The sequence below is a fragment of the Centruroides sculpturatus genome, unplaced genomic scaffold (assembly GCF_000671375.1).
Source record: "Centruroides sculpturatus isolate CEXI.00-Female unplaced genomic scaffold, Cexi_2.0 scaffold1224, whole genome shotgun sequence".
NCBI lineage: Eukaryota > Metazoa > Arthropoda > Arachnida > Scorpiones > Buthidae > Centruroides > Centruroides sculpturatus.
The window spans coordinates 171,486-185,560 of record NW_019385433.1 but is presented as its reverse complement, the minus strand read 5'-3'; the positions used below and the strand labels follow the sequence as shown (position 1 = coordinate 185,560).

The 14,075-nt window shown below is 29.9% G+C and overlaps 1 protein-coding gene across 1 annotated transcript in view; it reads right to left on the bottom strand.

The window, feature by feature from the left end:
• LOC111638935 (tyrosine--tRNA ligase, cytoplasmic-like) overlaps positions 1 to 5,731 on the bottom strand; it is a 25,746-nt gene extending 20,015 nt beyond the window's left edge. The window contains exon 1 of the mRNA XM_023384719.1: positions 5,580 to 5,731. Coding sequence (XP_023240487.1) covers positions 5,580 to 5,618 — 39 coding nt within the window. The 5' untranslated portion in view covers positions 5,619 to 5,731. The remainder of the gene's footprint in view (positions 1 to 5,579) is intronic.
• Positions 5,732 to 14,075: the final 8,344 nt, after the last annotated feature.

The following is a 14,075-nucleotide window of genomic DNA, read 5'->3' as shown; positions in this document are numbered from 1 at the left end:
ACCAGTGATACACATGACAATGCTCAATAAAAAAAATCAATGGCTGGACAAGAACTAGTATTAAATTTTATTCTTCTTTACTTTGTTGCTGTTCATATAACCTAATATTTGAGTTTGATGTGCCTGTTTAATCCACTGGTGAACTGTTTGTGATTTTTTTTCATTGTTTACTTTTCAACTGAAGTGGGGTAGCAGTAGGAGCTGGCAGAGAGTGAAGAACAGAGCAATTAGTGTGGGAAATGTTACCCCTTGCTGTCTCATATGTCTACATCCCTAAATATGTCAATGTTTTAAAATTATACAATAAAGTTAAATCTCTCATATAATAAGACAATCTCAACTATAACCTTATGAAGAATTTGAAACTAAATCATTATTATTGGAAATATATCAAAAAATTATTTTAAAAATATTTTATATGAGCAAATCAAAACTAATTGAACTGATTTTAACCAGATCAAGATTAAATATTGGGTCATAAAACTGTTCAGTTTCTATTTCAAATCATTTTCTAGGAAATAATTTCAATATTTATGATATTTCTTCATAACAGTGCCATGTTATAAAATATTTTTTTACGTTTTTTTTTTTAATTTTAAATAATTTGTGAATTATTCTCTATCTAGATTGATGCTAACATATATTCAAAAATAGTTATTAAATTAAAATTTTATAATCTGAAAACAAACATTTGAATTCATGCCAATATTTTAAAAAATATTTTCAACCTTCCTTGATTATTTCACACTTTTAATTAAGTGATAATAAACCAATCCAAAATGTAACAAAATTCTTTTAAATCAATTTTTATTATGACAATAATTTTAACCTCAATATTCTATATTATTCAGAAACGTTTTAATGGATAATATTTTATAATTGTTTATTTTTTGAATAATAAACTATGACTAAAGATTTCCTTCATTTTTGAAATATACATTGTAATCAGATGCATCTTTCAAAGTATTTTAATATTTTTTTTACTTTATTTTATATTTTAATTTTAATTTACTTTGCAAGATTAAATATTTTTTACAAAATTGGTGTTTGATTGAAACAGAGTGACTAGAACATACACTGTATGCCTACAATTCCACTATGAATCTATAATTTTCTATAATCACGTTATTAATCGAAATATTCACGAGATAAAGCAAATTCAGCAATATTAAAAAATTAAGCCCAATCTAACAAACCAAATTTAAAATATCCTATGTAATTAGAAATGTAATAAATTATTATTTCATCAGTAAGTAATATCATCTTGAAACAAAATTGTAAATGATAGAAAGAGGGCTATAAAAAGCCAAAATGCATTCCAGGATATTAAGCATTAATTAAAGAAATTGAAAAGGTGTGTGATAAGTCTGATAATTATAACAATTAGGCCAGCTGGATCATATGGTTATTTACTACTAAGGTATTTATGTAAATGACGCTTTCAAACATTTTATAATTATAAGACATAAATTAAGTGAAAATTTTTGCTAATAATTATTAAACATTAAAAATTGGAAATTTTATAGTTCTACTCTTTATTGTGACAATGTAGTTTAAGGAAACTTTTAATTTTACCATACAATGTGCTGAATAAAAAAAAAATCTTTTTAGAAAATAAGAGCTGAGCTAAAGTTTTCTGAATCTGACTAATATTTTTCTAAACTAATTAGTCAAAGTGATAAAGAATTTTTCCAGATAGTGCATACCTGTAGAAAAATGATCACTTTTCATGGCTTGTTGAATAGTCTCATCACATTTTCACACAAAATCAACTTTTCGGATAACCGATTATGTACGAAAAAATACATATTAATATAGTATATTAGTATATCCCAATAATAGTATATTAATATGTCCCACGTTTAAATCTTTCTCTGTTGCGTGTCGCTTCGCGTTGAATTTTCATCAATGTTAAGTCTAACGAAAATTTTTATAACAATAATCGTGGCTATTGTATTGTTAAAAATTATTTCTTTATTTTGTACAAGTAAAATAAATATACTGAAAAACAACAACAATATATATATATATATATATATGAATAGTCTCATCACATTTAAAGTATACTACTAAAGTACTACACACACTTCTAAAGTATAATTTATATATATATATATTTAAAAAAAAATTATACATTAGAAGTTAATCTAGTATCAAAAACATTTGATTCAGCATGACACTGTACAACTGGAACACTTTCAGTTGATTGATGCTCTACTGTATCTCCAAAATAGAGAATATTTTCTTCAAAAATATACCTTTTTCTCACTTTAAAAAGGTATAAACAGAGATTATGTAAAACAACATGATTTGAAGATTAACAACATTAGGGAAAAATATGAGAGTATGACTAATAATAGATTTCAAAATTTAAATTTGGAAGGAAATGTGGAAGAACTTTGGGAGAATATGAAAGGGGAAATTAAAGAAAGTGCTTACCAGTTTTTGGGAGAGGAGAGAAGAAAAGCAAGAAGAAGACCTTGGATTACTAAAGAGGTGTTGGAGAAAATGGATGAAAGGAGAAGATGGAGAAGCATAAATACATTAGATGCTAAAGAAAAATATAGAACAATTGATAAACAAGTGAAAAGTATGGCAAGAAAAGCTAAGGAAGATTGGCTAGACAGAATCTGTCATGAATTAGAAGAACATGAATCATCTCAAGATCTGAGAAAGGTCTATCAAAACATTAATTTAATCTCAGGAAAGAAAAGAAGAGTGAAAATTGGGGCAATAAAGGATGAGAATGGAGAAATTTTAATGCAGAAGGAAAGGTAATTAGTAAGATGGAATGAATATTTGACAAAACTTTATAAAACAGAGGATAACATGGAATGTAAACTGGAAGAGGAATATGACGATGATGAAACCCCTAAATTTCTGGAGGATGAAGTTGAGGCAGCCTTGAAAAAATTGAAGAATAAGAAGGCACCTGGAATTGATGGCTTGCATGGAGAATTGCTTAAGTCAATGGGTTTTGAGGGAAGAAGGATTATAAGTCATGTTCTTAATAAAATTCTTGCAGAACAACAACTACCCACAGACTTTACTAATTTAATATTTATACCTATACCCAAGATAGCAGGAACACTGGAATGCGACAAACATAGAATAATAAGTTTAATAAGCCATATGTCAAAAGTTTTAACTAATACTATCTATAGAAGAATAGAACCGAAAATTGAAGCAGAACTAAATGATACACAATTTGGTTTTAGAAAGAACAAAGGAACTAGAGAGGCCATTACATTAATTAGGCTTATTGGAGAAAAAATGATTGAAAAAAACAGAGATCTTTATCTGTGCTTTGTGGACTATGAAAAGGCGTTTGACAATGTTAACCACACAATTTTATTTGAAATACTTCAAAAAATTGGAATAGATAAAGGGATAATTAAAATTATTCTCTTTTTATACAAAAATCAGAAAGCAATAATAAAAATTGATGAGAAAGAATCCAACTGGATAAGGGTGGAAAAAGGAGTGAGACAGGGATGCGGACTTTCACCACTGTTATTTAATATTTACAGTGAGTGGATGATGCGAGAAGCACTTGAGGATTTTAACGAAGGAGTGAAAATCAATGGATGCTTAATAAACAACATAAGATACGCTGACGACATAGTCCTGCTGAGTGAAAGTAAAGAGGGATTACAGAAAATTCTGAATCGACTGTTCAAAACTGGATTGGAGAAATTCCATATGAAAATAAATGAAAAGAAGACAAAAGTAATGAAGGTTTCAAAGAAGGAAGATATGGAGGAATTCCAGATCATTCTGGGAAATAAGGAACTTGAAAGGGTTAAAAAGTTTGAATACCTGGGAAGCTGGATAACAAGTGATAATAGATGTAAAATGGAAATTAAAAGCAGAATTAATAAAGCAAAAGCTGCCTTTTATCAGATCTATCATATATTAACAAACAGAGGCCTTAACATAAAACTGAAAATAAAAATCCTAAGGACAATGATCTGGAGTGTACTAACATACGGATGTGAGGCATGGACTCTTACGCATGAAATGATGGAAAGAATTAACTCATTTGAAATGTGGTGCTTGAGAAAGATGCAAAGAATAAGTTGGACGGAGAAAATAACAAATGAGGAAGTTTTGGACAGGCTGGGCTTGAGGAGAAGGTTGCTTATAAATATCCAACAAAGAAAGGTACGATATGCTGGACATTTGGCTAGAGGATCAGGAGGACAACTACTAAAGACGGTGATTGAGAGACTGGTGGAGGGGACAAGACCTAGAGAAAAGACCACGAAAGACTTGGAGAGATAACATCAAAGACTGGACTGGAAAGGATTTAAGAGAAGCCTGGAATAGAGAAACATGGAGAGGAATAGTTCATCAAATGCAACCCTCTGTAGAGAGGATGCCACTGAATAGATAGATAGATAGATGTAAAACAAGGAAAAAAAAATGTATATTGCTAAAACAATGTTTTACAGTTATATTGTTTAGATTGTAAATATATTAAAACTTACATTATCTACTAATTTAAGTATATGAATTATTCATTATTTATACTTTATACACTATAATATAAAAGCTGAATAGTTTATTCACAACTGACTACTTAATAATAGTTTGTAGACTATGGTCATCGGGCACTATAGTCTGTCTGGTCGAAGCAGTTGGATCTTGATCGATCTATGTCTGACCTCTTGAGTCGCCAGAGGAAAAAGTGAATTTTCTTCTGTGTCGCTGACGTCACTTCTATGCGAGACCCTCTGGTGGTGTCCATTGGTGTTCATGTCCTCAAGTTATAAACTATTAATAACTAATTCTAAATTCAAAGAATCATTTATTGTTCTTTGGTAGTTAGATCCCTAAGCAGCTCTATATCTACTTATACTGTATGTAAATCCATCACTGAATATAATTATAAATAATTCATAAAATTTAAGAATAAACTCAGATCATCAATTCCAGTATTAGGAAGCAGCATTATAAATGGAAAATCTTCAACATTTACAATAATAATTTGAATAAATAGTATGGCAGTTTAATTTTTTCAATAAAGTTAGAATCTTACAAAGAATTAAAGTATACTCCACTAAAAGTAAAATTAATTATATATCAACTTTAAAAATATATATATACATTCAAAATAAATACAAATTAATAAATTATAACAGATCAGATCAGAGAAACTGTCAGAGATGAGATTTATTACATCTGAAATGTGAATCACAAAAAACAATGAGAAAGAGAATTTAACACTAACTAGTAAAATAGAGAACATGTCCAATCATCATTATTATTAAAACAATAGAATAATTACAATTAATTTAATATTGAATACAGAGGAAAAGGCAATAAAATGAGATAATTTTAAAAAAAAATTTTAGAAATATATCTAATAAGGAAAGAAAAGCTTTTTTTATTAATAATTCTGATGATAAAAATACAAATCTTTAGAATCATTTAATCAAAAGAAAGAGATTGAATCTTTAAAGAATTTCATAAATAACTTTTTTTTTTTTTTTGAGTAATCAACAGAATCATTATAATATGTATTAAAATTGTTTTCTTAGGTAAAATAAATAAGTATCATTATATTTGCTACTTACTTCACAACCAGCTTTTAAAAAATCTGCAATTTTTGACATGGGAACAAAATAGGCAACATGTGGTTTTCCAGTTGTAGCAGTACCCCAATATAATTTTAAATCTCGTTCTTTAAGAATTTCAATTAAACGATCTTCTCCTATAATTTCCTGATTAAAAAATTGTGTATTTAATTTCTATTATTATTATTATTAAATGTAATATATTTATTATTTTCTCATTTTCACTTATTCTATTTTCTAAACAATTTAAGTTTTACAGAAACCCTTGAATTTCAATATTGACTAAATTTTAGATTATTATAATGTTAAATATTATTACTTAGAAATATTTTAAAATACAATTTTGCAAACTTTTACAATAAAACAATTAGTTTCAGTTAAAAACAAATACTTCCCCAATTTTAAAAATATTTAATTTATGAAACTTTGCTTTTATCATCTAATAGTGTTTTTCAATCTGGGGGTCTCGGGTAAAAGAAAAAGACAAGTGTTTTTGTAGGTCCTACACTATATTAAAAAAAACTACAATTTTGGCGAGAAAGCTGTATCTGTTTATTATACAGTACAGTTGGTTTTTTGATTGACATTTAGGTGCGAATGATGGGTTTCGCTAGGGAGGGGCCAGAAAATGATAGCCGAAAAAGTGCTGAGCTGACCTGTAAAAAACAGTAATAAGTAGAAAAGTAGAAGTTAAAACTGTCGTCCTAAAAAAAAAACAAAAACAAAAAACAAAAAAAGGTCAACAGCACTCCGAATCCAATGTTCCTATGAGAGGGAAGTATCATACCATACGTGTCATAAGTTATTGTCGATCCTTCTTAAATTCTCATTTTAGTCAACAATAATTTCTCTCAACAGAAAGAAAATTAAATACATAATTTTTAAAATCACTGATATAGTTTTAATATCGCCCTAGGGGGGTCGCCAGAACTTTTTAACTTGTAAAGGGGTCGCGTATTCAAAAAGGTTGAAAAACACTGGTCTAATGCAATACTGTATAAAATTGGTTATCACTTCATGTCGACTTTATAATTATTGTAAAATCACTTACGTATTGTAGCATTACCACAGTGAATTATTAAAATATAAATATAAAATGTTCACGAGCACTTTCAGTAACATATAGTTACCATCTTCAGGTGAAATGAATACTACAGTTTTCTGTATCAGAGTTATAGCACTTCTTGAAACAGCAATGAGGCTAAATGGAACTCCAATGGTAAATCAAAATTTTCTTGCAGCTTGAAAATGTTTTGGAATGGAACAGAAAATTATAGCCTCCTCAGACCCGAGAATTAAAAAATGTGTTTTTTAATAAATTTATTTTAAAATTACAATATTTGTACAGTGGTACCTCAGGTTACGAACGCCCCAGCATACGAAATTTTCAGGATACGACATGAAATTCGAACATATTTTTGCTCCACGATACGAACAAAAACTCACCATACGACGTTACATTAGTTCGCATTTTTATTTGTTTTTCTTACTACAAATATTTTTACAGTTATTTTTTTAATGTATTACTTGGCTTTAATTTGAGTATGTTTTTCGCGTTGGAACGAATTATTTGGTTTTACATGTAATCGTATGGGAAAAGATGATCCACCTTACGACATTTTCATGATACGATCTCAGTTTCGGAACGGATTAATTTCGTATCGTGAGGTACCACTGTATTATAAAAAGTCCATTTATGAATTCAACATCAACCTTTGACCCTTAGTGTTTTTTAAATAGTAAAAATAAATAAAAAGTAAAAAAACAGTGTTGCCAGATGCCTGACGATGAAAAGTGAAAACTCCACTATAAAGGATTCCTGGTCTGAACTCGATAAAATGAACAGAAAAATATTAAACAAATAAAAACAAACATCCATTTTAATGGATGAGAGGTCGGAGGAGGATAGAAATTTGTAAACTATGGTTGCTATGTGACCATGTAGCTCTAGCAATCTAATTTGTAACATTTAAATAAAGTAGTCCATGTCTTAGAAATTTCCAGAGTTGTGTTATTACATGGTGATGGTGTTGAAATATATAGGTTTTCCCAAATAAAGAGTTCTTTATGATTATGATTATGCATCCTTTCAATACTTTTGTTTGGTCCCAAACCGGCCGGTAGTCTTGATCAAGGACATCTCTCGCTAATTCCGTTGATGGCCAGTTATTATGAATGTCATCCTGATGTTCTGTGATACTTGATGTTAGTGTTCTAGCAGTCACTCCTATGTAATAAGTATTCTTCTCCTGATCCATTATGAGTTTTAATGGAATAAGATTAATGGAATAGTTTTAATGGAATAAGATAAACTCCCAATTTCTCTTTCATATCGATGGGGTCTCTGTCATTAGTTAGTAATCTTCTTAATGTTGCTGCATGGATAGCGGTAGCATGTAGCCATTTTTTCTAAACAAGTATCACTCAAAATTGTACTGTACAATTTTGAATTATGAAAGCCAACATTTTTATGAATAGCTTTAAATTTTTGGTGGAACCCTCCCACGCGATTAAAATGTCATTGACATAACGTAAGTATAAGGTGGGGATATTAATTCATAAAAATGTTGGCTTCAGTGTATTCATCCATCAACTTTATGCTAGAAGAGTCCAATACCAGAATGTCATTCCTTGATCTAGAGATACATAAACCTCCTGCACTTCAATTTTCTGTTTATCACTAAAACAATAGTAAAGCACAGATTATTCCTGCTATGGCCTTTCAACCAATACACTATCTAAACTTGGCCATCACTTCCCTTATGAGAAGTGCGTTCCTTCTTCCTTCTAGCAAAGTATTTGTAGAACAGGAAATGCAACTTATCAAAAAAGCAATGATAAAAGCGGGCTATTCCCAATCAAAATTTTATTACAGTAGAGCCTCAAAAACTCGGCACTCGATAACCCGGCACTCCGGATAACTAGGCCACACCCTGGCAGGGCAAAAAAATCCTTAGTTAATTAATTTTCATTATAGACAGCTTTATGCCTCAAAGTATTTTTCTGGGGTCTGTCTTATCAGGTAAATTACTTTACACAGTGTATTCATTAATTTTCATTTTCATGTAGTAAAGGCTCTATGCCTTCATAAAGGTCGTGCTTTTCCTTTGTTTAAGGGTATTTGGGCAGTTTATTCTCTGTTGTATTCTCAAGTAAACAATACATACAAATACAGTACAGTATTTTCTGAAGAAACACTCATACTTAGTTTTTTTAACCCCATTCCCGATAACCTGGCATTTTCACAAACTCAGCTACCCTTCGGTCCACATTAGGCTGAGTTTGAGGCTCTACTGTATCTTCGGAATTGAGTTAAAAATAAATTATATCCCCAATCATTCCTTACCAACAAAGAGGACCTAAGGATAGCACACCCCCCATTACCATTTCTGGGTCCTGTGTACAATTTTGAGTGATACTTGTTTAGAAAAAATGGCTACATGCTACCGCTATCCACTCAGCCAACATTAAGAAGATTATACCATAGTTTACAAATTTCTATAATTTTCCATTCCATTCCGAAACATTTTCAAACTGCAAGAAAATTTTGATTTACATTGGAGTTCCATTTAGCCTCACTGCTTTTTCAAGAAGTGCTATAACTCTGATACAGAAAACTGTAGTATTCATTTCACCTGAAGATGGTAACTGTATGTTACTGAAAGTGCTCGTGAACATTTTATATTTATATTTTAATAATTCACTGTGGTAACACCACAACACGTAAGTGATTTTACAATAACAATACTGTATATATATATACAGTGGTACCTCAGGATACGAACGCCCCAGCATACGAAATTTTCAGGATACGACACGAAATTCGAACATATTTTTGCTCCACGATACGAACAAAAACTCACCATACGACGTTACATTAGTTCGCAGCGCCATTTTTTATTCACTTCTGTTCATGGGTCTTAGTCTGCGTGTTTGTTTCATCATGGAAGGATCTCGCTTGATAAAGGAAATCTTGAGGTATTATCAGAAAGTGACTGATTTTATTGAAAAGAAACATCCCGAAAAGGTTCACACTGGCCGTATTGCCGCTCGGAGTAATCGCATTTGCCTAAGTCATTTTATAAACATTTTAAAAAGTAGGCAAAGCCAAACCTCTTTGGATAGATATTTTACCAAGCGACCTCTATCCAGTGAAAGTGCTGGTGGAAGTGAAGGAAAGAAAGCAAAAAGCAGTGAATAAAAATTAAAAAAAAAATGTATATATAAAACAACACTAAATTTTTTATCTTTTCTAAGTTATTTTTAAGTTATTGTTACATTATGTTATGTAAGTTAAGTTTTAGTATCATTTCCCTTCTCCCTCTCTTCCGCCACCAGTTTACACCTCCACCGTCGTCTATCCTCAAAGGTAAAGTGCAAATAAAACTACATTTTTTTTATCAATTATTATTCTATTATGGTTATTTATACATTTACAACTACAAAATGCATTTTTCAGTGTTTTCCTTACTATAGTTATTATTTCTTTAATGTATTACTTAGCTTTAATTTGAGTGTGTTTTTCGTATTGGAACGAATTATTTGGTTTTACATGTAATCGTATGGGAAAAAATGATTCACCTTACGACATTTTCATGATACGATCTCAGTGTCGGAACGGATTAATTTCGTATCCTGAGGTACCACTGTTTATATATCTACATTGACATGCAATGTTGTGCAAAATGAAATGATATATATTTAAGATGAATCAATCTATCAATCAGCCCATCATTTATTAGTACTAATAATTTCATTTTATTATTGAAAAATACATAGTAAAAAAATAATATAAAATTTTACAAGCTTTTACAAATAATATAACACAGGTTTCTTAAGAAATTATTCTCCTGAATAGTTTTTATATATATCATTTCATTTTGCACAACATTGCATGTCAATGTGCCATATTTTCCTGCCTGCCTCTAAAGAATCAATATCAAACAACAACAGGTCGTAATATTCATTGCTTTTGGGCAGACTTTAGGCTTAAATATAGTCAGTAATGCAGTACTCTCATTAATCTAGCACTTTTCTGAGTAAGAAATGACTGGATTAACAAGAGTCTAGTGTATTCTAGTTACAATTTATATCTTTATCCACATTTATGATAAATAACTAACAAACAATTTCAAAATCAAATATTTCAGATTCTCAACATCCAATCATTGTTTCAATTTTCAATCTTCAACCTCACACATTTCATTCAGGCATAAAAATTATAAGTTCAATCAAAGAAGAGTAAATATGACATCAATTTTTATAAAATGAACATTTTAGACATTTGTATCAATTTATCATTATCTCTTTAGAATTATAATCTCCTGACTTATTTCAACTAGTATTAAATCCACTAATTTCTATATATATATATCCTCTTTTCTTTCACCAGAAAGTACCATTTTTTGGTAGTGATGTAAATTTAAATTATAAATAAAAAATATTATATCTCTACATTTTAATTAAATTTTCATAAATTTTGACTTTGTTGTGTTTTTACAAAGCTGTGAACATAACCTTCTAGTTGTGGCCCCCACAACTAGAAGGTTATGTTCACGTATTCTTGAACATCAAGACATCAAAAACGGCAGGCCAGTTACAGAGTTAGCAAAGAAAGTGCTTGACCACAATTACCAGCCGCTCTGGAACAAAACAAAATTACTAAAAGGCTGCAATGAACATAAAGAGCTATTTATTTGGGAGAGTCTCTATATTTCAGCCACTGAACCGTGCAACTCCCCAACTCTCGAAATACCAGAATTTTGGATAACAGCCTTTAAACAACTAAATCCACGATGTTAAAGTCTTTGCTACTCGGATGTCTTTTTGACATATCTTATACTTTATGCATGTTCTGGGCTCTTTTACGGCCTTATTCTTCCTAAAACATGCTTAAGAAAAACTGTTTTCGTTCCACGCACTATGATGCAAAAAAACGATTTTTAAATAACATTCGAAAACGAAAAATCAGTTAATTTGACGGAAATATTGTTCGAAAATTTCGAATATCCGAAATTTGTGAAACCATCGGATAAGTGTTCGAAAATCATAAGCTGTTGTATTCGATAAACCGCCTGAAGACAGTAGTTATATACTACTGAAAGTGCTAGCGGATGAGTTCATTTTCTAAAGTTGGACGAGTTCATTCTCCAAGACTCCACTCCTGTAACGCAACAACACATAAGTGTTATAATCATAGAAAAACATTCAATTTAAAAGCTCAAAAGAAATACTATATGAGATTGTCAATCAAGTGGAATGGCCTTTGAAGCTGGAAAAGGCAAAAAAATTGCCTAAGTTTGTCAAAAGTGCATACTTTTTTTTATCAACTAGCTGTTAAGTTCTTTTTTTTAGAACTTAAACAGCAGTGTATAGAGTCCATGTCTTTATGCCTTGACATAAATCACTAAATAATTGTACTATTTTATATCTCTAATTTTTGTCCAATCTTATCAATTGCATAACTGAAGAATTTCTCCATAACTAATAAGACTACGTTATAATTTTTAAGGCTATCTTCTATATTAAAGTCTGTACAATGTTACTAGTTACAATATTTCTCATATTGTAAAATATATAAATTCTATACAATCTATANTGTTTCGGTCCAAAAATCGATGCCCGCGGTCGCGTTAAACAGGTCATTTAATATAGGTAACTTATCGAAGACTCTATGCATAAACTATTCCGTGCCAGAAATTTTTGACAGGTGCCCGTCGAATGCAAATGGTCGCCTAAACAGTTTTCACTGTATTTTGTTTTCAAATAATTTGAGAGTATAAAACTATTTAACATAATCAATTATATTTATCATTTTAATATTTTTCTTGTTATCATTTCATTTAAACTATTTATTCATTTATACTCTAATAACATTACTTGAACTTATATTTTTGTCTCACACTATAAAATGCATTTATGCTGAAAGTAGATTGTTTTGCTGAAAAGAGGTCTCAATTGTTAAATACAGTCGTTCCCCCTATAATACTGTTGATAATTCCATTTTATATGAATTCCATGTTGTACGAGTCACTTAGATTTTACAAATACATGTGCTGGGCTGTGAATGACTCACGTATTTGTAAAATCTAAGTGACTCGTACAACATGGAATTCATATAAAACGAAAAAATCAACAGAGTTATGGGGGGGTCAACTGTACTGTATAGTATTATACATTACTTCCGAAAAGTAAATTACAAAATATACTATCAATTATAATTTAGTTTGATCATATTATACCAATTTTTGATGTTTAAGCTATATTAAATGACTGAAAATATATTATCTATTTTATATTATACTATGTTAGGCTCAAAGACCGAAATCGCTCATTGAGTGAAAAAAAACTACCTCAATGCGTTGTGGTAGTTTTTTTTTCAAAACGATCACAAAGCAAAATTTGTGTTGTGGCTTTCATGATATTTGACCACAACACGTTCTTGTCAGGTTAGATAGGCTAGGTTAGTTTAGGTTACTTGGTTACTTTTCAACATGTAATCATTTGTGAAAATCTGTTGTGGTGCCTGATATGTCAATGTTTACTAACAACTAATTTACTAAAAATAATTACTTTGTCAGGAATTTTTATTAATGAATCAGTCTTTTTTATGAGAATCAAGAATTTTTTCAGAGTTATTTATTCTCACAAGAACTATTACTGTGACATTTCGAGTTGCATTTTATGTTCTTTAAGCAACATTTGTACTTTTTATCAATACAGTATCTTTTACAGTGACACATTATAAACCCTTGCTTACTTCCAGATGTTAATGTGGATGCTGAGCAAAGTGTGAAATTGAGGGGACATCCTGAATGTTAATAAAGTTATTCTCAGAAATTGTAAATTCATTATGAGATCATTATGAGAAATTCATCATAAAATCGATCAAGAAGACCCTTGTTTCCTAACTGATAGAGACCTGATGGATTAATACTTGTAACAACAGCTAAAACATTTCTGGAGCTGCATGTCCCTAATTAACATCAGGCACCCTAACTAAAACATTTGAACCAATTTCAACCTGTCCAAGTAACCTAGCCTAACTTTGCTAAACAATAATCTTTTCCATAATAATTGAAATTTTGATAGTTATGTAAATAAGTGATCAACTTTTTTTAATAATGTGATTAAAATTAACCGTTCAATTTAATTAACATGAACTATAACTAAACAAATAAACTGAACAAATACTAGTTAACTCTGTTAGAATCAAATTTAATTATAAATTTTAATTAATAACTTTTAATTAATAACTTTTAATTAAAATTTATAATTAAACTAGCTGTTACCCGCGACTTCGTCAGCGGAGGTTTTGCAAGCAAACCCCATTTACATCCAATATTTCAATAACCATAGTAATTGTTATATAACACCTACCGCTGAAGAGAATTGCCGAAAATCAAACGAACTATTTTCAATTTGATCAATTTTCTGAAACGTTTACAATCGTTCTATAATCGAACCAATACGCAATAACAAATTCGAATTTAAAAC